The sequence below is a fragment of the Paramisgurnus dabryanus genome, chromosome 16, assembly GCF_030506205.2.
Source record: "Paramisgurnus dabryanus chromosome 16, PD_genome_1.1, whole genome shotgun sequence".
In the NCBI taxonomy this organism is placed as follows: domain Eukaryota; kingdom Metazoa; phylum Chordata; class Actinopteri; order Cypriniformes; family Cobitidae; genus Paramisgurnus; species Paramisgurnus dabryanus.
The window spans coordinates 35,715,491-35,738,899 of NC_133352.1; the positions used below are offsets into that span (position 1 = coordinate 35,715,491).

Below are 23,409 nucleotides of genomic sequence, written 5' to 3' on the forward strand. Positions count from 1 at the left end.
TTGTTCTTTATTGTTCTATGAAAGAGTATTGGTATAGCAATATCCAATTTAAAATGTAATATGCAATGGCAATGCATTTATGTATTTAAATTTACATTTCCATACACATTTGTGCAATGCTTGATGCAAAATGAAACTTCAAATTAAATAATTTAATTTACATTCTCAATTTCAACACTAGTTTTGATATGTAATTAAAATGCAGTTTTTAACGCCTTATAAATTGCAAAATTAAATTGAAATGTTTTACTTAAAATTATTAGATGATCAAGCAAAAACTGTAGCAAAATGCGTATTTAAATGTTATTTTCCCTAAATGCATTTTACATTTATAGGTAGGACACCTTTGGGATTGTGTTTTCATTTACATACCGCATGATGGATGTTGCAAAATTCAACGTGGATTATTTGAAAATGCATTCCGAGTTTACCACACCTCTGCCATGTCATTTGCCATGTTAATCTCAGCATTATTAATACTTTTTTAATCTTTAAGTGGTTAATATTTGTTAATGCACAATGAACAGTTGTATGTTGACATTAACTAACATTAGCAAAGTTTAATAAATGCTGAAAAACTATATTGTTTATTGTTCGCTAATACAAACTTAAAACAGACACAGTAAAGTGTTACATATAAATCGGATAGATTTTTTAAATGTACACTTGAAAATGCATTATTTTAAATTATTTTAGAAAATCTTGATAAGTAGCAGTGAAAATCAAAATTTCTATAACAATGTTAATTTCAAGTATTGTGGGATTGCTGTTATAATTTACATCCTGCTGTACAGAGCGTCCATATGCAGCTTTTTGCAGATCTGTGGATCCATCTTTGCAGCCTGTTGAATAAGACAGACCTATGAAATAAGTGCTAGAATCAAAGGATTTGTAGAAACTAAGTGTTGCACGCTGCAGTCACTTTGACTGGTGAGGAAAGTCAAAATGTGCATCGCTGGAGTTGTATTTTGATGCTGATTGTGGGTACCTGTGTAAAGTAGCTCTGTGCTTTATCTTTCTGCTGTTGGACGCCTCTGCCCAGCTGAAGGCACTGTGCGAAGTAGAACGTGCCGATGGTGATTCCCTTGCGGATGTATTCCTCCAGACAATCTGTGCTTCGAGCTATGGCACTGATGTTCTCATATTTGCTCAACCTGCAGGTCAGTGGTCAATAACAAGACAAGCTCTTAAAAAGATTTTTATCTTTTCAAAATGAATGCAATGCTTATTTTGAATCTGAAATAATGTGTTTAAAAAGTTTAGTTAACATTTCAATAAAATTGTATGATTTTCTCAATCATTTTATGATTTTTTTCTCAACCAATCATTGTCTATTTGCCAGATAAGTTTTAATGCACTCCCTGTGTCATGCTGATTATTTGATGGTGGCATTTTACATTATAATCCTGGAAATACTGGAGTTTGAAAGTGTGTGAAAAGTATTAGATTATTAAAATGATTTAGCATAATGTTTTTATTTCTTAGTGGCATATGAAATTGCACACTTTAACTTTCTGGTTGCACCACCTGACCTCTGCAATGAATTTACATTAAACTGCTATCTTGTTGGGTATTTGTTATATGCTTTTGCCTGTGATATCAAATTCATAAATATACTTTTTAAATACAATAAAACTGTGTTTAATAAAATAGCTTTTTCTAGTTTTACATTGATTGTACCACTTGATTAAACTACATTAGATTAAAGTAGCTATTTTTTAGTATTTGAGAGAAATATACAAACTTTTCATTCAGCCATAAAGATCATCTGGGGTTTACTGGATGATGTGATATCATGTTTGATGTTTATACTTGTTAACTTCTTAATAAAAGGCCCATAATTGCGGTTGTATAACCTTGACATTTGAGAACATCCAAATTGTTGGACAAAAGTTTTTCAATTATCCTAACATCCCAACGACTATACTGATATTCATGTAATTTGTTTATAGGGAAGGTTTTGGACATAAAATAATGCCAAATTATCTTATTTTCAATTTTCAACAATTTAAACACCATTTTAACAGTTGCCTAAAACTGCTTATTTGTACAGACCCTGCCTACATTTTACAAGTTTGAGATACCAAAAGAAAAATGTGCATTTATTATAAAAAATACGGAAAATGTATTAAAAACAAAATAGTTTAGTTTAAAACAAAAAAGTGGCACATGCCTTAAATTAATCAAATAATTTTTATAGTACATAATGTCGTCGGACACAAAAATATTTATGTTGTGTCACTGACCCCAGTAACAATTTTCACTTGTTTTCTTTATAACAAAAAGTTCTCAGTAAGTAAAAAACTAAAAGTGAAACTGATTGAATGCATTTTATTAAAAATATGATGTTAGTTTATTTATCAGAAATATCCTTTTGTAGTCATTAAACTGTCTGAAGATGTCATCAGTACCTTTCCCCCAGACAGGCCGCTCTTGAGTAGAGTTTTCGGTGGTAGTAGCAGGCGGTCAGGTGGCCCTGGGCGTAGACGTTCCCCCTCTCTGCAGCCTCCTTCAGACAGTACAGAGCCGCTTCTGGATCCTTCTGTACTCCATATCCATAAAGATACATCACACCCAGAGCGCCCTGGGACTCCAGACTGCCGTTTCCACAGGCCTGAGAGTGCCAGAGGAACGCCTGACAAGACAGAGACATTTCTAGTGTAATGTAATGCTCAAGAGATCTTCATTTCTTTGAGCACTGATCTCATAATCTAATGTATGGACGACTATTAGCAAGATTGATCAATCCATTAACAATTAGCAACAATTTTCTAATGGAAAAGAAAGTGCTTCTTTCTTTTTAAAATTGCCATTGATGCCCATACCACAAAAGTGGTCTGGGTTATGTGCATAAGTTAGGGTTATGAAGTGATATGAAGTGTCTCTGTGCAATAGTAAATGCTTGCCATATAAAAGCAAAGAGAAAACAGAAATATCCTTGATTCTTAAACATTTTTTAAATAGGTATAGCTTGTTGATATTCATTGTCTCACTGATATCAGGAACCTTTCTGAGGTTGAGGGTCTCAGGTCTGCAGTAAAACATGCCTAATGCTGACTGAGCTTTTACATTTGCATTTGGGTTCCCATCATCAGCTGCCAGGAGCCAAAACCTGTGAGGCAACACGCCCAATACATGAAAGCTCTCACAGCTGTTATATCTGAATCTAATTGTTGAATTGTAATTTTGGATAAATTCACCTCTCTGCTTCGGTGCTAGATGCCAGGACACCACAGCCTTCCAAATATGCCCTGCCCAAATTATACAGCGCTGCGTATCTGATAGAGCCCACATCTGAGGAATCCCAGAATGCAACTCTTCTCATGTACTCAATTGCTCTGCCCTGTCAAATGATTGATCACATAGACAAAATTTACAATGTGATTTACAGTAAAGGTGGGATGTGTCACTTTTGACAACCTTTGATGAGCAATGTTTGATAGCACCACAGAAACAGTGTTTACAAATCTCAGGGGAATTAATCAACAAATGGTTTATTTGTTAAAAATCACTAAGATGGGATTTGAAACATTATAAGCACATTATCTTAAGGAATTGTATTCCGGGTGAAAAACTGACAAAGCTTTGATTTATATGAGAAGAGAATTTAAATAAAGAACTACATTCTAAAATTATACATTTCTGTAAATCATGCCCATGACATCACAATCGCAGTGACATCATAATGTTATGATGTAATTATGATGTCACTGAGGCTACCAGGGCCGGCCCTGGCCAATTTGCTGCCCTAGGCAAGATTTCACCTGGTGCCCTTTAGAATAATTTTGTTCATAAACTTACACAGAAAAAAATGCAAAGCTTTGTCTAGTTTTTCTTAATTTTGAAAATATTTTGGAAACACACGCATGCACGCACGCACACGCACACATACACACAATACCCTGTCACTCAGGCATTTGGTCTTGACATTGTCACTGAAAAGGCAGTTTAAAATATAAACCCAGAATTCAGCGAACGTCAAGAACAAGAAAACGGAAACAACAATCAGACAGAGACGCAGGATTTAAATTACGTTACACGGACCATGTTTAAATTTCAATGTTTCTGCACAGAAATACCAACTTTGTCTGGTATTAATAAGCTGCACAGTGGCGGTGCTGAAGGCGCGTGATGGCACATATGCACAGATATTTACGTGCAATCTATTGGAAAGCGGAGGAGTCATTAGTTGGGTTAGTAAAATAACGAAATTATAGCTTTTTAATAGAAGAAAAAAGTTTTTTGTAAAGAGATATATGTTTTTAAAAGTTTAAAACACACAACCCTTCTCAAGGGAAAGTAAGCTACTTTTCTCCTTACGTGCAACCTATCGGAAAGCGCAGATGAGTTTGGTTAGTAAAATAATGAAATTATAGATTTAAGTACAAAATAGTATTTATATAAAGAGAAATATTGAAATAAAAGTGCAAAACTCTTCTTAAGTGGAAGTAATAAAGTAAAATAACGAATAATAATTATATAATAACGAATAATAGTTTCCAATAGGTTGCACGTAAATATCTGTGCTGCCACCAGTACTCCGTCCGAGCGCGTCTTCAGCACCGCGGCCAGCACTCCAATGCGCAGCTTATTAATACCAAACAAAGTGAACAAGTTGCTATTTCTGTCTAGAAACATTGAAATTTAAACATGGTCTGTGTAACATTATGTAAATTCCGCGTCTCTGTCTGATTGTTGTTTCCGTTTTCTTGTCCTTGACGTTTGCTGAATTCTGGGTTTATATTTTAAACTGCCGCTTCAGTGCAGTACAGAGCTATTTAACAAGCACGATCTTCCGAGATTATTTGCTACTAATAATTCATCAGTAACTGCTGTTTTCTTGTGCAAAATTAAATATTTATAGTTAAATGTTTATATACATATATTAAAAAAATAATAATTTGGGCGCACGGACGCCCCAAGGGGTCGGCAGCGCCCTTAGCATTTGCCTATTCCGCCTATGCCCAGGGCCGGCCCTGGAGGCTACTCACAAAGTCTTCTTTGGTATGAAGGCCATCATAAAATATGACAGCCAGCTGATACAAAGCTCTGGGGTCTTGATCTTTTATGTCATCAAAGATCTTCTCAGCTTCTGCATAGCGGCCCTACAAAACACCAAGAATTATAAAAAAATTATATTCCTCATAAGTGCAGCTACTATGTAAATCAGGGCTATTCAAATCTTACCCTGGAGGGCCAGAGCACTGCATAGTTTAGATCCAACCCAGATCAAACACTAATCAAGGTCTTCATGATCATTAGACAATCACAGGTGGTGAAGTTTGATTAGGGTTGGAACTAAACTCTGCAGTGCTCCGGAACTCCAGGGTAAGATTTGAATAGCTCTGATGTAATTGATGTTTTTCTGTAATATAAAAGTAAAACAAATTCTTGATCAGTCTGAATCTGTGGTATTTATAGTCTGATTTTAGGACATTGTTTACCTCTTCAAAATACAACTGTCCCAAGAGAAAAACACCTTCTGAATCGCCTTCATCTGCTTTCTCTTTCTTCAGTCCCACAGTCTTCTCCAGTAACTCAACACTGATCTCTGATGCACAAAACACTTAATCGTGTTTCAATATTTGACCTGGTTCTTCTAACATATTGGTATTCTAATCTTAAATACATTGAGTGGAAATGTGCATGGTTGCTTACAAAAAATATTGTACATTTTTCATTTGGTGAACCCTGTTAAACACTTTTTCTTAGGTTTTAGGATGCTGTTGATGTCAAATGTGATTTTTGTGGGACAGATAGAGAGACACTTATTTTTTAATAGTATTTATATCAAAAGGTTTTGGATAGATTTGGAAGGCCTCCTTCATAAATCTCATACCTTTATTTCCTTATCTTTTATTATTTATATGTTCTATGTATTTTATTTATGTTTTTGTTTTGTTCAAAATATTTTCTATTTTGTATGTTGTAATGATTATTGCTGTAATGTGACTGCAAGTTAATAAAAAATGTACCTGGTTTATTTTGCATTTGTTAAACACTAATAGAGTAAGTAACAACAGTTCAACAACAAAAACTATTGTAGATTTGTTTAAAATTGTTAAAAATTTTTGTTATTATCAGATAAAATGGTTACAGTGAGGTCCAAAGAAATAATATCACACTAAAATTTTTAAACAAATAAACATTATTTTGGAGTCTGCACTATTTTTTAATTTTCAACTTATTTTTTTTTACAAAAGAACAGGTGACATAACATATATTAACATATAAGACATGAAATTAATGGTTTAGTTATAAAATAGGCTATTAATTCATGGTCAGGGAAAACAAGTGGATAAAATTGTATTTATTGTAATATGTTAACAGTTTTATCACCTGATTTGTCGTTTAGCTTTTGGCTTATATCTTGATAAATCTCGGTCACTGTCTTCAAACTTGTTGATCTCCTTACAACAAATTCGTCTTTTGAGTCCATCGTCTCCTCAGCTTAACACAAAACACACGAACTGCATCTTATTAGATATTTTTAAAATACTGTTTCAATCTCCGTCTTTATATTTGTGGCACATACAATAAATAATGCTGCTGCATTTGACGTCGCCACAAGGTGAACAGGGCGTCATTACAATACGTCATGACAACACACGTTGCCTTGACAACCGCAATGTCGTTGCACTTTGTTTGTTTGTTTGTTTGTTTGTTTGTTTTACAACGCTTTATCCCTATTTAATACACACGACATAAGCTAGTTCTGTCCATAGTACTATTATATAATAAAATATATTCTACATTAAACAGTATATTAGCCATAGCCAACATAATATAAAATAAACTTTTAGTTTAAATGTATTTTATATACATATTTTGTGCCCAATGAAACTACAATGGATCACTTACTGGTGTTGACACATCACTGCTTAGTTTTATAGCCTACTTTATGTTGTAATTGTAGCATTGCTGAAATATAAAACAACAAGGCCTAATGTAACAATTGACAAAATATGTTCGTTTTGTAGTACATTTATTACATATTTATATAATAAAATAACGAGTTACTTTACAGTACATTAGCAGATATTTTTTCATGAGTACACATTAAATGATTTAAAATACGCTGAAGTGCATTTAAATGTTAAAAACAATAAGAACAGGCATGTGGCGCCGTACACTCGAATCGGTCGAATGATCCTCTTGAGAAGCCGTAGTGCCGCTTACGTCACAACGCGGAAGTGAGCCTTTCAAAACATTAATCCGTCAGACGCCTCATTCATCGAGTTTCTCTGTTTTACAGCTATGAATTTCATGCATGTTTCTTATCGACATGATGCTATTTTGTAGTTAAGGGGATATAAGACAGCGGTTGTCAGTGTTTGTGTTGTGAGAGTGTCATTAATGTTCAACATGAGGTTGAGTTCATCTGTCTTTGCTTTACTCTGTCTCATATGTGAGGTTGTGAGCATCGCTCTCTTCCTCAGAGGATTCTTTCCTGTTCCTGTCAAATCATCCTTTTCATCCAAAAGCAAAGTGTCTCACTTTCCTGCTGAGCCACTAACAGGTAAACACACAGACTGCCTAAAATATAATAACATCAATAATAATATAAATTTATTATAATAGTGTGTAAGAAATGTGTATTGTATACCCACCCAGTGTCTTTCATGTTTAGTTGACTGAAATCTAAGCTAAAGAAGAAATATTGTTATCTATAGTATTTCTGTGTTTATTTCTGAATATTAAACTTGATTATGGGGCAGATGTTTTATGGGTTTATATGTTTTGCAGGAAGTGGAGTAAACTCCAGCAAAATCCCTGGGCCGTTGTTCAGGCGGGTGGTGATAGTTTTGATTGACGCTCTTAGAGAAGACTTTGTGTTTGGTTCTGATGGCCGCAGGTTTATGCCCTACACCAGAAATGTGGTGGAAAGAGGCTCGTCCCACAGCTTCATCGCCAAAGCCAGAGCACCCACCGTCACCATGCCCAGAATTAAGGTAAACCACACACACTGACATCAGATCCGGCTTTGGTTATGCATGTGATCTGATAAACAGCTCATTCTCTGATATTTGATTACAAACTATTTGAAAAATTGGTGTTACTAACTATAGCTTTCTTCAGTCATTAAAGGGATAGTTCACCCATAAATGAAAATTCTGTAAACATTTACTCACTCTCATGTTGTTACAAACCTGTATTTTTTAAAATATATATATTTTATATGATATGATATATTTTGAGGACTGCTTGTTGTAACCATGTTCATGAGCCCCATTCACTTCCATAGTATTATTTTTCCCTACTATGGAATTGAATGGGGCTCATGATATTATTTGATTCCTCAAAATATCTTCATTCGTGTTCATCAGAACCAAAAATTATACATGTTTGTAACAACATGAGAGCAAGTAAATGATGACGGAATTTTCATTTTTGAGTGAAGTATCCCTTTAATGGGCCCCTCTCACCCTTGCATCATCGGTATCTTTATTGGCATAGTTCTCATTCATAATGAAATGAAATAATTCAAAATCTTACATCTATAATTTATGGGTAATGGCTTTTTGAGACTAATCTGACTAAACTTATCAGCAACAGATAGCTTGTGTTATATCAGTAAATACTTTTCACCCAGCAGATGGCAGTCCTGATCTATCTTTAATAAACCGTAGACCTACTCTTGTCCAATCACGGGAGATTCTTCTGGTGTAAACCTGTGTAACATGGCTAACTAATCTATTTGGGCAGGCAGTATTTTTTTTGTTGGGTGGAAAAGGCATACTCACTACTGGAACAATTGGACACAGAGACCTTAATATTCCTATTTTAATATCTCTGTCTTTTGCTTGGGCATCATTAACAATGCAACACATGTATCTGAATACATTTCACAAACATCTGCTTGTTGCTTACAGATCTCTTGTGTTCTTCCTGTTGCATTTGAACAGGATGCGCTATTCATGAATTTATTAACAGAGGATTTCTAAAGGGAGGTGCTTTAAGTTCAGAAAAGTCAGAAAGACTGTTCTGCCAACAAAGCGGTATTTCTGAATGGCCTGAGGGCAGGATTAAGTGTTTTTGATGAACGTATAATACTTGCCGAGAGCATTCGGTTAAAATCATTATCTCATTTTTGAAGGTGGTTGGATGATTCTCACGAAATCCAGATTTAGAAGCCCTTGAAACCAATGGTTTTTGCACATATAAGATTAAGGTCTGGACTTACCATAAGCATTATTTTTAGAGGATTTAAAAAATATTTCCTATAGAATTATTTAAATTTTTTAGATTATCATTATCAAAAATGATCATTACCGCAACATGATATTACATTACATATATGCACTTACAAACTCGTGTGTCGGAAATAAGAACTAAAAAGTTGTCTAGGTACTATGACAAACAAAATTTCAACTTTTATCTGGAGAGAAAAAATAAGAACTGCTTACCTGGTAGCCGTCTTGAGTGTCACAGTCAATTATGTCCCTTCCAACTATTTGTTTTGAAAATCTTAGTTCATTGAGGGTTTAAACGAAGATTGAAAATTGTTACAGAGGATGAGAAAACTGGTCTTGGACACATTTATATTCCTTATTATTGTCTCTACATTTACCAATGATCACCAAATCTCACATGTTTCTTTACTGTAAATGTTTATAGTATAACATTCACTGAAGCTTTTTCTTTTTTAGATTTTTTTATTATAAATATTTTCATGTCAAAGAACCCAAATCCAGTCATGGACACATTGCGGTAATGAAAAATTTCCCCTTAAATGTGGAAAAAACAACATAATTGTTTTGTATGTTGTCATTTGAAATCATGTGCAAAATAGTACATGAAGAGATTTTTGTAAATTTATGCTTCTTATTTTAATTGGCATTTACTTTTTTTTCAAAATGTTTCATGACACCTCATAAGTCTAATTTCGTGAGAATCACCCCATTGCATTTAGTGGCTTTTGCATCTAAGCTCCTCAACTACATATCCTATCTATAAGGATATATACCCTGTGATACCATCACTACACTTTTACTTTTCTGTAAGTGGTGAAATAGTTTCTTCAAAGAAACCTTCAGACAGTGTGAGAAGCCATGAAATGTTCAAGAAATTTAAATGAATTCAGCTCGTTTATTTCATCCTATCTGTCTGTGTCGGGCAGCATTATGACCTTCACTGCAGTCTAACCCTGTTCGTTTTTGTGCATGACACAATCAATGGCACTCTCTTCTCGAGCATGTGTGTGGTTGAACATCGAGTGTACATCTTGTCACACACTTCAGTAAGCGACAAGTGCATGTGTATGTGCTGAATGAAAACAGACAAAGTGGCCCCATCACGGCATAAGAACATGAGTCAGACTGCCTCTTGTTGCCGTAGAGATGCCAGAGAGAAATCTCATCATTGATTTTCACTCATTGTCGCTGATGATGATGTCATAACGGAGACTGTCACAAAAAGCTCCACCTCTTTCTGCTAGGTCACAGCACACACTGTAAAAAAATTCCGTAGAAATTACAATGTTATTGCAGCTGGGTTGCCGGTAATTTACCGTAGATTTACATTTATGTTATTTACTGGCAAGAGTTTGTTCAAAGTTAAATAAATTTTTAATATTAACAAGTCTTTATCTTTACAGAATAAAATTATACAATTACAGCCTCATGCAAAGCATTCTGGGAACCAGAAATCATCATCAAGCTTTTTCTGTTTTTTGCTTCAGATTTTGTTTCCCAGAAAGTTTTGCTTGATACTGTTTTTTAAGTTTTACTCTGTAAAGACAAAGACTTGTAAATGTTTAATGTTCATTTAACTTTGAACAAAATCTTGCCAGTAAGTAACATAAATGTAAATCTACGGTAAATTACCGGCAACCCAGCTGCAATTTCTACGGAATTTTTTTACAGTGATCTAAAATAGGCTGAATAAACGTACTAATGTACTTTTAAATGAATAAACACAATGAAACCTTTAGGTTAATGCGGAATAATGCACTGATCCTCCCAGAAAACCACAGTGACATTTAACGATTAGTTTTGAAATGAAAGCATGGTTGCAAAGCTGCGGGTGTAGTGGGCAGTGCTCTGACACGCGTATGCACGCTTTCGGGGAGTCCCGGACCCGTTCCCTCTCTCCACCCTGTACTTTCTTGTCCTTTCTGTACATTACTGTCACTCAATTAAAAGCAAAAAATAACTTAACAAAGAAAGAAAAGAAATGAAAGGCCATCAATAGCAAAGAGAATAGTAGCCTACCCATGGGTGCTGCATAAACGTTAGATTAAATTCATACATTACTTAACAAATAGGTGGTAGTGCAACATTATGGTGTTCATATGTACAAAGTTTCATGTAAGTATATGAAGACTTTGCTGAGATAGCGTCTCACTGTCTGGTACCTTTGCCTGTCTGGCGTCTTTGTTTGTCTGGCTTCTTTGCCTGGCGTCTTTGGGATACGGTGCTGAATGCCAAAAAATCTATTTAGTGGTTCTTTGAGGTGGGGTTTTTGTTTCATATTAGCCAATTTAGCTTAATTTTCCACTGTTGTTGTGAGAGAGAAACACACTTTATATTGATACACCTTATAACTCTGTTTAATCATACCTGCTTAATTATTATACTATTATTATTAATCATCTACATTGTACATCATCTCTTATAATATACATTATTATATATAATATATTCCTAAATAGGGGAAGGTAAAATGTTACAAGTTTCCAGTACATAGCTATTATCAGTTTATGTTTAAATCAATAACTCCGAGTTTATGTGAATAGACACTGATCTTTTAACAGATGCCATTACTGACTTCTGTTTCTTTCCTTTATATGTTCAGACTCATCTGGAGAACAGCAGTCTTAAACCATGCTGTGTTTGTATAAGTACTAGATTGATGAAATAGGTTTTATATAGGATGTAGATTCAAAGCTATACATTTTATCAGTATGCATGCTTCCTGGAATCGAACCCATAACCTTAATGTTGCTAACACAATGCTGGATAAATTGAGCTACAAGAACAGATTTGGTTTTAGTTCCTGTTTTATTTTTTCTCTATAAATGTAATAGCACATGTTTGTAACTTCTGTGCATTAGCTTAATAGGTTTATAATAATTAAAAAAGTTCCAGTCCGTGATTCTGATTGGTCAGTAGTCATTTCAACTTTCTTGAGGAGTTGGAATAAATACATTTTTTTTTTCTTATACCGTGATCTGATTATTAAAGTTGAATGGACTTAAGTTATTAGAACAAATTTTTATAATTTATAGAAACTTCTATCTAGTCAAAAACGTTTCAATTACTTTTAATGATATTCGGGTCGCGGTCGGTCGGTTAACTATTTTAAACAATTACTACTTTAAAAAAATTTAATTTTACATTTTAAAAAAGTCTTGTGAATTGTCCCCTTTAAGTGCAACAAGGTGTTTTAAGTGTGTGCAACCCCCTCATGTATCTGAAACATACAGTTGCTGTCCATCAGAGAACAGCGGAAGAAATGCTTTTAGTGATTTTCCTTTAAGAAAGTTGTGTTGATTCATATTTTGTTGCTAGAATATTTAGTAATTGTTTTATAAAAGCAGTAAGGTACTCAAGGCTAGCGCTGTATTGTGAATAAGTCACAGCTAAAGGGGTTGCATTGGCCTCGCTTCACTTCATGCCTAACGATCCCCTTCAGCCACCATGACTTATTTCACCATACAGCACAGCCTTTCGCACCTCAGTGCTTACATAAGAAATTATAATTGTAATGCTTACTTTAGCAAACTCCTCTCAAAATGAGTTTTTTTCACCAACATCACATAATCACCAACTGATGTATCATAAAAAGGATAGAGGAATATTTCTGTGCCGTCTGTGTGGGTTTGTTTCTTTGCTGTTAGACGTTGAATCTCCTCTAATGGCCAGGTTCCTTTAGATCCTTTGCAGCTCTTGCTGCTTTTATTGAAGTAAAAAAGTTTTGTTTCTGCTTAAGAAGGCAAACATTTCTTACGTTCCTGCAGAGATAAGCTTTCTGCTCTCAGGGCTTCGCTTGTAGATTTAGTGGTGTAAGGTAAAGTAACAGGGAGATTTTGAATTGAGCGTTGGAAAAATCTTTCATCTGGGCCACTTTTTATGTGGACTGACAGATTAAATGGTGGGCTGTTGACACAAATGCATTTCTAAACTGCAATTCAACTTTTCTGGAGGCGGAATTTGAGAAATCAGTGTCAGAGGAAAAGTGTTAAATGAAAGGAAAGAATTGTGGAAGTTGGAAAAGAAAAACAAGATGGCTTCCTACTGTTTTAAGAATATGCTGAGATAACACAACCAGAGCATGTTGTTAATGTCATTTTTAATCAGACACGCTTGTTTAACAAAGTCCTAAAGTTTTTCCACTAAGTTTGCACAAAGTCAGCCAGCGTGGTATTGAACAGAAATGCAATTTATATATGACATGCGATGCGCTAATGCTTTAAAGGAGGGGTGCATGATCTCTGAAAACCAATGTTGACATTTAAAATAACCTAAACAAGCCCCTTACTGCTGATTGGCTACAAGTGTGTTTTGGTACTCGGCCCGACTCCCTTTTTCAAAGCGTTTCTCAAAAATCGTGCACCCCGCCTTTAAACTTCCACTGTGCGGATTTCAGCAGCATCTAGTGGTGAGATTGCGAATTGCAACCAACATCTCAGTCCACAGCTTACCCTCCCTTTCGAAACGCATAGAGAAGCTACGGTAGCCGCCACAGGATGAACATGTCGTCATCTGAGACACCAAAGGGACAAAACGCGCTCTTTAGAGCAGTCTGTCCATTTAGAAATATGCCGTTGATTTCTTTGTGAGGAGACCGGCAGTGTATGTCGATAAAAACGGCTCATTGTAAGGTAATGATAGTTTATTTGATAAGGTCTTTATACACCACTGATAATATAGTTATGTATATTACATTGCATTTCTGTCAACAGATCCTCCTAAAAGTTACACAATGCACCTTTAAATTCAATCAAATTAAACTATTAAAATATATATAACTTTCATGTTTCACATTCTGTGTGATCATATACATACTGTACGTTTTTAAATCATGCAGCTAGTACAAACCATTGCTATATGGATATTGCAATATGCAAATGTGCTTTATTTCAATATTTTCTGTATATTGTGCGATCCTAGTGCTGATAGTTTGGCGTATTTGTCTATTTATAGATGAAGGAGTATAGTTAGGTAGTCATATTATAATCACTACTCTAAGGGGTCTCAGGTTTTAGAAGGAGAACAAAACTGCAATCGTTCCCGGGTTTCGGACACAATATGTCGGGGAGCGTTGCTAGAATATGTAGTGCAATATGCAATATGTAGCATTTGAGTATTAACCTTAAATCCAAACTAAACAACAGATTTGTAAATTAAAAGGTTTAATAACAGCACTGACTTAAAGTTACAATTGAAATGGTTACACTATAAATGCATGAAATGGTAACTAATACAATTAACTGTTTCCAATGTATGGGAGATATTACCTGATAGTATAGAGAACAGAGAAAGAAAGAAAGTTTTGAAGAAAGAGATTCACACTTGAGAACTGGAATCTCGACCTAATGCCCTAAACCCAACAACTCAGGTGAAGAAGAAAAGCAAGAGGAAGAAAGCAAAAGGCAAATGCCAAAGGCAAAAGCCCAGAGCTCATGAAAACCTTGACCTTTATCCTCTTTCCCTTGACCATGTGACTAAACCTAACTTGATACATTCAAATTGACCAATCAGAAGACCACCTTTAAACCCCACTGGATGAACGACTCTGCCAATAGTCAATGAGCACAGGAATGCAAATGGTACAGGGTTGTGATGGAATAATAAATTCCTAAATTTTTCAATCTTACACTACTATGCTCAAGGTTAGTAGTTTGAACAAATGCTCAGTTTTAGCCTTTGCTGTGTAACTCATCTTGGTCTGTTTCATCATGTTGATGAAAGAAGGAACTGACACATTTGATTCCAGAATATCATAGATACTTGTTCGACCTGGGTCTGTAGGTAGTCACATAGCAACACCCTGACAACCACTTAACATGTTCTTGGAAAAATTCCCTATGGGTCTTTCCTGATTCTGTGTTTGTGTATATTTCTGAAACCATACACGGTATCATAATGATGAAATGGCTTGAAATGCACACGCTGGGATTTGTAGATGTCTTGTGTGTTTTTGAGTATTGACAGTATATGGTAACGTATACATGTGTATGTATTATATAAATGTTAAAGGCTCGCATTAATCATGCTGTTAAGCTAAAAACAGATGATGTATTTGGGCAATTGTCACTGTCTATGAAATGAGATTGAGTTCACTGGGACTAATGCAAAATGTTAAGCTTTGACAGAGTGTGTTATTGGCAGTTTTTGTCTTCAGATCAGATTGATAATATTATTGATATTGATAATATTCTGTATTTAATGTTAAATTCTGTAATTTAACTGGTTTCAGCTTGATGCATGCAAACTGGTTTCAGCTTGCTTGCATGCAAATTGGTTTCAGCTTGCTTGCTGGTTTCAGCTTGCTTGGTGGTTTCTGCGTGCATGCTGGTTTTAGCTTTCTTACTGGTTTCTAGATTTGGCTAAGGTTCGTTCTTTAGTTTTAATGTCTTCCAAATGAAAAACTTTGTTTATTACCACACTTCTCCTTCATGAGCTACAAAGTTTTCTGTATCATTTACATCTGTAACACAAACAATAAAGGAGATGTCGCACACTAAAGTGCGGTATTAAATTTGAGAGCTTCGGTTGTGATGGTATTAAAGCAGATGTTTGCAAGCATACAAATTTAAAGCTTTGCTTGTGCCAAATTCTCTAATGCAACATAAAAGAAATGCAGAGGAGAGCTGGTGTTCCCTAATTGCCCATGTTTCACTGTAAATGTGACACGAGTAAACCATTAGCCTGTGATTTTACTGAAGCTCTGGCTACAAACTGAGGTTCTGTGCATTATGCTGTCACAGCAATTCAACTGGTTAGCAAACACGAGAAAGGCCAAACAGGTGTAGAGAAATCCCTGCTAGCAAACACAGGTGGTGTGCTTTTATATGAGCCATACTTTACTTTTTATACCTGTGCACTCTTGTACACTACAGTACATTGGTAGCATTTTATTTTTTCCAGAGGTTTCCTGTGAGTGTAATTTTCAAGCGTTACAAGTTTTTCCATAGAGAGAAAGACATGTTAGTGTTTAATGTTCATTCATGTTTGAGGTATTTAAGTGTTTGTGTTGTTTTTTTAGTTTTGTGATTAACATTATGCAGAATAGTGGTTCTTAAAGGAATAGTCTACTCATTTTAAATATTAAAATATGTTATTACCTTAACTAAGAACTGTTGAATCATCCCTCTATCATCTGTGTGTGTGCACGTACTTTTTTTTTTGGGAGTACTTCGACTTGGCGCAGTAACACCTTCCCTCTCCCATTATGAGAGTGAGAAGGGGAGCGGACTTTTCAGGCGAGTCGAAGTACTCCCAAAAGTGCTATTACGCCATAAAATATAGTTCCTCTTTTAAATCCGCTTAGAAAAGCGCTACGTTTTATTTTGTACCACCAAACTTGCTCGTATAACTACTCGTCTTAAATAGGAAAAACGTTGATGTGTTTGGTCACTTCTAACTTTATCTCTAAATGGCACCATTGAATGAATGGGGCTAAGCTAAATGCTATCGTAGCGTCGCAGCGCGCTCCAGCGCTTACGTGCACACACACAGATGATAGAGGGATGATTCAACAGTTCTTAGTTAAGGTAATAACATATTTTAATATTGAAAATGAGTAGACTATTCCTTTAAGTTTAGGCTTTGAGAGGTTACATATTTCATGTTGCCTTATTCAATGACAAATAACTGTGTTATTATATATTACAAAGACCAAAACCTTCACTTTATGTCCTCCAGTTCTATTTAGTGTACTTTGGCTTTGTTATTTGGGATTTCACACCCCACATTTTTTGCTGCGATGTCTGTGGTGCTGAACTCAAGCGCATCAGGTGTTAGTAGTTCACCCGCACCTGCAGGAGCATCAGCTCTGCTTATTTGCAACCCTGAACTAATTTGCGCTGCTTTTAGTAGATTATGTTGGTCATTATGGAAATCAGTTGTTACTGTACGGCTGTTTTATTTAATTTGTGACTTTTTAGTAAATATCCCACAGATATTACCACTCCCAGCAGCGCTTTTTTGGAATTGCGCTCTCATGCTAATTTGCCCCGTTTAGTAAATCTGGCCCTTAATTTGATTTTACTGAACATCATTGGATTACCATAATGAAATCAATGTTAGTTTATTAAAATAACAATGTTAGGTAAATGCACATTAATAGGGATGCACTCAATAGCAAAAAGTAGCAAAAAAAGCATTTGCAGTGTTTGGGGAAATAAGTGAAAGACTGAATAAATTTTACCAAACAATAACGTTTTTAATGGCATGATCAAAAAGCAACCAGTGTAGAGTGAGATGTTGGAAAGCTTTATATACTTTGCTGGGTTATTTTCACAAAAATGTGTTTTTTGAACCATAAACCACAGGAACACATTGTATTATACCAAATACACAAAATAACTTTGTTTTTTAGCTTTGAAATATGATTTAATCTTTTTTTTAAGATCACAATGCAACTGTTTAAGTTAATAAAAGACTTCAGCTTTGCTTGCTTACTGCCCTCTCCTTTCTCTTTAGAATGAGTTGTGTGTAAGCTGTCTTTGATCATCATCTGTGATGACAGTAATTATGTTTTATAGACTTACACACACATAATCAATACCTTCATTATACTTCTCAAATAGCATACAGGAGGGCTGCTGTCTGTGTTTGTCTTTCTTGTAGTTTACATTGACAGCATCATTAGATGATGGCGGTCCTAAGAGACCAGCTGGTAGGAACCTGTTTATGTTTTCTAAGTGAGAAGATTTTGTTCTCTACAAGCCGTGATTTTCCAGGAGGATGAGGTAAAGGTTTTGTGTTCAGCTGTTCTCCTGGTGAAACTACAAAGAGTTTGAAATTTGTGATTCTGTACTTAGAATAACTAATGAAGCATCTGGCCTATTTTAGGATCTCTGTTGGGGTGCAAAACTCTGGGAAACTTTCCATAAGAATTAACGGGAATAAACGGGAAATTTGAAAAAAAAAAATCAGAGTTGCCTATAATAGGGAACTTAAAGGGATACTTCACCGATTTAGCATTCAGCTTTGTATCTGTAGAAACCCGGCAGTATTACTGAATGACCATGTTTCCCTCCATCATTTCCCCCTGAGAGGAGAGATATCTGCATTTTGGTTCTGCAAAAAAGTCCTCCGATGATGCAAAAATCGTCATATTACATCATCGGAGGACTTTTTTGCAGAACCAAAATTCAGATATCTCTCCTCTCAGGGGGAAATGAGGGAGGGAAACATGGTCATTCAGTAATACTGCCGGGTTTCTACAGATACAAAGCTGAATGCTAAATCGGTGAAGTATCCCTTTAAATGTAGTTAAAAAATCTTACAGCATAATTTAGTTTAAAACAAGAAGATTTTATGCAATTTCAGTTTAATTTTCCACCCTGCACAATCCTCAGTCACATACAGTACACACAGCACACTGCTTACTGAAGAGCCATTGAGGCCACACCCCCTGCATGTACTTACATTCATCCATAACATGTACAGATCATTACTTCAATCCTGCACACAAAACGATGTCAAAATGGCCATCCATGCATATATTCACATAAATAAAATAAATGTGTTAAAACTTCCTTTTGCTGTGTCAAGCAATTAAAATCAATTGTACTTACAATTAAATCAGTCAAGACGTAATTTTAAAAAAAAATGTATTGCCTTGCATGCATGTCAGCTTATGACTAAACAAAATGTTTATTTATGTTTGTAAATGATATAATTTATATACATTTCAAAAAAATTCCAAATAATTTTCATAAATTCCTGTAAATTCCCATAAATTCCAGTAAAAAATGTATTCCCCTGATTAAGTTCCCATAGAAAGTTTCCGGAAATTTACCCCAATATCTGTTCATTTGAATTCAATCTATGGTTTTATAATCAGATATAACTTTATAAAAGAAAGCCTTTAAATCAATCAAACCATATCTTCATCCCTGGTTGCTATAGTCAAGGTATAACAAGCATGCATTTTTTTATGTATTTAAGCATGCATTTTTTATATGTATATTTAATACACTGTAAAATTTGAAAGCTGGATCTATTGGTAACAACTGAAAAGTTTTCAGCTTTAATTTTCACACTTCAAGTTAAAACTTAAAGGAAAAACACAAACAAACAAAAAAAAAAAACACTTTGGTAAAACTCCATTTTAAGTTAACCCCAATATTTTAAGTTAATCCAACTTGTAAATTAGTCCTGGTTTGATTGCCTGACCTTGTTGATAGGAGCTGTCTTATGTTGTTTCGTCTGTAAAAATATGGTTGACTGTGCTCCTTAAAAATGTAGAGCCATGCAGGGCAATTTCCACTTATATTCAGAAACAAATCAAATGAATGTATACAGATTGCTTCTGTTTCTGTTTTTGTTTGTAGGCCCTAACCACCGGCAGTATTCCAGGTTTTATAGATGTGGTGATGAACCTTAACTCTCCAGCCCTGTTGGAGGATAATCTCATCTGGCAGGCCAAAACCGCTGGCAAGCGAATCATCTTTTATGGTGATGACACTTGGGTCCGGCTCTTCCCCAAACACTTCATGGAGCAGGACGGAACGACATCCTTCTTTGTCTCCGACTACATGGAGGTGAGCAAAGCTGGTCGCTAACTTCAGTAATCATCGTATAGGTTTAAAATGACATGAACCATTTCACTTCCAGGTGGATTTAAGATTACTAGCAGACAAGAAAATTCAAGAAAATGTGTTATATTTTATTATATTCAGTGTAGTCACCTTCTGCTTAAAATTGCAGATGTGTTATTAAGCAGCTTCTTGAAGTCTCACTCGAGTTCACATCTTTTCTATTTTCAGACAAAAAAAGTTTTTATTTTGATTAAGAGAAACTAAACTTTTTACTAAACAATATTTTGTGTTATGTGGATCAACACACAGTTATCACCATTGTTGTCCTGTCTCAGGTATGAAGTATTAAATATTGCACAATGCACATTGTCTCTTTCTGTCAGGTGGATAATAATGTGACCCGTCATTTGGATGACACTTTGAAGAGAGATGACTGGGACATTCTCATCTTACACTATCTGGGTCTGGATCACATTGGTCACATTAGTGGACCACACAGCTCTCTGATTGGACCAAAACTGGTAGAGATGGATGACATCATTAAGAAGATACATGCCTCCCTCATATCAAAGGTGTGTTTAATAAACAGATATATGTAACAGAGCATATATTTTTAATGGGGTGAAGTTGTTAATTAGAGGTCTTCTCGGGTCCAAAGAAATGTTCCCGACACGAAATAACCTGAATCACATTTTACCCGAACCTGACCTGCATTAATCATTTTTTTAAAAGATAGTCCCAACCCAATACAAACCCCCCAAATTTTTTTTAAACCCAACTGGGCCCGCATGTAAACGGCATGATGTGTGCAGTCTGCAGCTCCACACGCACCAATCAGACCAGAAAAAGAAACCTGGTGGCCTTGCAACCATTTTGGCTGGCTGCGCTATTTATTGTCACTTGTGATCTGACAATGACACCAAAGAAATCGATTAAAGTGTGTATTAAAAATTGATTGACAGCCAGGTCTGGCTAAATTAAAATTAATCTACTGCCAGCCATACAATGCTCTCTTGGGGTTGGAAAAGGACTCGATGCACATCACGAGATAGTCCGGGTCTTCTCGGGTCCCTTCGGAAAAAACACATTTATTTTAAATTTCCCAAGGCCCATGTGAAACTTTTATATCCAATATCAATAACAATAAAAGACTTAACAACCAACCAACATTCTGGCAAACTATACAGGTAGGCACTGAAAAAATCAAAAGCAAGAACCTTACAGTAGCAAAGGTCAGGCACCACATGAAACCCACTGATCTCTCTCACTCTCTCTCTCTCTCTCTCTCGCTGTCTGTGTCTCTTTATGTCTCTCTGTCTCACTCTCTATTCAAACCAAAAAGCAGTTTATTACTTTTCATTGTGCTTTGGTGTTTCATTTCTTTTTTCTCAATCAGTTAAGCAAATAAATATTTCTATTAATAAGATCTATAAGAAAACCATCCATGCTTCCCTTTTTCTGTCATGGGTCTTGAACACACCTCTAGATTTCTGACATCTGTATAAACAGCTGCGTCCTACTTTTGCACCCCACAGGCCTTCTGCCCATTATAATATCTGCATGCGAAATCTGTTCCCTCTGCAGGTAAGAGAGTTTAACTCTCCGCAGGACTGCCGTAAGACACGCCCATCCTCATTAATCATAGCAACCTTTTATGAAGGATTTTATTCAGGAACCTTTAATGTCAGTTATTCAGATCTTCGCCTACAGTAGCAATAAATTCTCTTGTATACTGTAGTAGCACAGTGGTTGAGCTTTGTGTTTGTGTAACATATACTAATAAAAATCTATATCATTTAATGCACTGTAAATGTAAAATTTTTAAGTCTTAATAATTGAGAAAATTGTACGTCAGGTGACATAGTCAGCAAATGAATTGTGCATTGATGAAAACCTAACTATGAATTATCTAGGTCAGTGGATTCCAACATGGTCCCTGCAGGCATGAAGTCTATGAGTTGCCCGCCAAAGCACATTCTACTAACAGCCTCAATTTTAATATTTATTTATTACATATTTTTATATTAGCTTGGCTTATTTTATGCATTTTAAATACTGTTAAAACATATGAACAAGTAAAATAAAATAAAACCAACTAGTAAAGCATAAATGCAACAAAAGCGTAATTTTGTTCTCTCGCAATTAGTCATTTAAATAGCCATGGAGAGGATGTTGATAGGTTTGCGTATTTCACAGCCACCACAATAACCATTAATTTTAATAAAAGGAGATTCAGGCGTGTTTTCCAAGCATTACTGAAAAGAAGCCACTTATACTTGGGTGTGGCCACATGTGTTTCTGGGACGTTATAGTAAGCAATTTTACGTCTTTAAAGAATGATCATGTGACTTGTACGTACACTGCAAAAAATTACATGTTAATTTTTTACACATTGTGTGTGTCATGCCATTTAAGGCGTTATTTCATGTTAAAATAAATGAAAGGGCCAACACAAGTTGTGTTAAAAACAGTGACGGGAGTAACGCGTTACAAAGTAATTCTGTTACTGTAATTCCCCTACTTTTAGGTAATTAAGTAAGGGATAATGTAGAGGCAGCCGGTAGTTATCGGGAAATAAGCCCCGACAGTGTGATCAGGACCCGACGCGAAGCGGAGGGTCTTGTATCACACTGAAGGGGCTTATTTCCCGATAACTACCGGCTGACTCTACATTATCCCGCTTATTACACGGCTACTTGTCACATAAGAAAAAAAACTGGACATGAATATGAATTTGAAACATTTTATTGGCATATTTGTTTTAAATTAAAAATTTTATCCTTCCGCGAAACTTTGCACAGATGCATAAAATGATCGTAATACCTTATTAAGATCCTCTGCTTCATACTTGTCTGTCTCCATTTTTTTCTCTTTTAGCCAGTCTTTGAGAAGTTTTAATGCCCATTCTGTATTTTTTTGTGTGTTGGCTTCGTAGCTGTCATGCTCTATTTTGTCAAGTTCAGTCTCAGTAAGCTCTCTGTGTCTTGTCGTGGTTGTCCAGTGTTTGTCACAAGATGGCGCCAAACAGACAGTAATCTTTATTGATCTTTATTGGCGCGGAGCGATCTTACTCGTAAAAGTAGCACCGGCTATGCGTTATTATTTTGGAGCGGTTATTATTCGAAAAGAACGAACCTGCAAATGTCTCAACTGACCAATCAGAATCAAGCATTCCGAGAGCCGTGTAATAACATGTAATAAAGTATTTTTTTTAAATCAAGTAACGCAGTTACAATTTCTGAAATTTAAATTAGTTGGTTACTCCCGGTAATCTATTTTGTGATAAATGAACACTTGCAGATAAAACATTTCTGATCTAATGTTGCAGGACCGTGGTTGGCAGCACAATGAATAATAACACAGAAGGTGTTACTTGATTTAAAAAAAATACTTTGTTACATGCTCATTACCGCTAAAAGTAGTGGAATTGCAAGAACGGATTTACTTTTTAACGCGTTACTCCCGTCACTGTTTTTAACACAACTTGTGTTGGCCCTTTCATTTATTTTAACATGAAATAACGCCTTAAATGGCATGACACACACAATGCGTAAAAAATTAACACATCATTTTTTGCAGTGTACATCAAGTGACCTGTAAATGTTTTCCTTTTCATTGATATATTCCTTTTCTGAAATCACGTTAAAACGTTTTATTTATATATGAGAGTTTCCGCAAAATGTACGTGTTTC

At 35.3% G+C, this 23,409-nt stretch overlaps 2 protein-coding genes across 4 annotated transcripts in view; one reads left to right on the forward strand and one right to left on the reverse strand.

Moving 5' to 3' along the window:
* Positions 1 to 124: 124 nt before the first annotated feature.
* On the reverse strand, positions 125 to 6,923 carry lrp2bp (LRP2 binding protein). Of its 3 annotated transcripts, none has more exons than XM_065242231.1 (9): positions 6,862 to 6,923; positions 6,340 to 6,470; positions 5,445 to 5,551; positions 4,992 to 5,105; positions 3,201 to 3,343; positions 3,007 to 3,112; positions 2,412 to 2,635; positions 989 to 1,154; positions 125 to 842 (listed from the first exon to the last, which is right to left on the reverse strand). In XM_065242231.1, the coding sequence occupies exons 2-9, from the start codon at positions 6,437 to 6,439 to the stop codon at positions 777 to 779; spliced, it is 1,026 nt and encodes a 341-aa protein (XP_065098303.1). In that variant the 5' UTR covers positions 6,440 to 6,470; positions 6,862 to 6,923; the 3' UTR covers positions 125 to 776. The 3 variants fall into 3 exon arrangements, with proteins under 3 accessions (XP_065098303.1, XP_073668176.1, XP_065098313.1); XM_073812075.1 differs by having other exon boundaries at positions 6,340 to 6,450; positions 6,862 to 6,912; XM_065242241.1 differs by lacking the exons at positions 125 to 842; positions 6,862 to 6,923 and having other exon boundaries at positions 997 to 1,154; positions 2,994 to 3,112; positions 6,340 to 6,571.
* A 271-nt stretch (positions 6,924 to 7,194) lies between these two features.
* Positions 7,195 to 23,409, forward strand: part of pigg (phosphatidylinositol glycan anchor biosynthesis class G (EMM blood group)) — a 105,451-nt gene continuing 89,236 nt past the window's right edge. Inside the window, exons 1-4 of the mRNA XM_065263961.2 lie at positions 7,195 to 7,519; positions 7,747 to 7,952; positions 19,511 to 19,720; positions 20,101 to 20,289. Coding sequence (XP_065120033.2) covers positions 7,357 to 7,519; positions 7,747 to 7,952; positions 19,511 to 19,720; positions 20,101 to 20,289 — 768 coding nt within the window. The 5' untranslated portion in view covers positions 7,195 to 7,356. The remainder of the gene's footprint in view (positions 7,520 to 7,746; positions 7,953 to 19,510; positions 19,721 to 20,100; positions 20,290 to 23,409) is intronic.

Excerpts from the sequence above, each read along its gene's own strand:
- lrp2bp (XM_065242231.1), bottom strand. The coding sequence starts at position 6,439 with ATGGACTCAAAAGACGAATTTGTTGTAAGGAGATCAACAAGTTTGAAG. Across the intron at positions 5,552-6,339 it reads AAAGCTAAACGACAAATCAG|AGATCAGTGTTGAGTTACTG; the intron begins GTGATAAAACTG and ends TTTGTGCATCAG. Across the intron at positions 3,344-4,991 it reads TTCATACCAAAGAAGACTTT|GGCAGAGCAATTGAGTACAT; the intron begins GTGAGTAGCCTC and ends ATCATTTGACAG.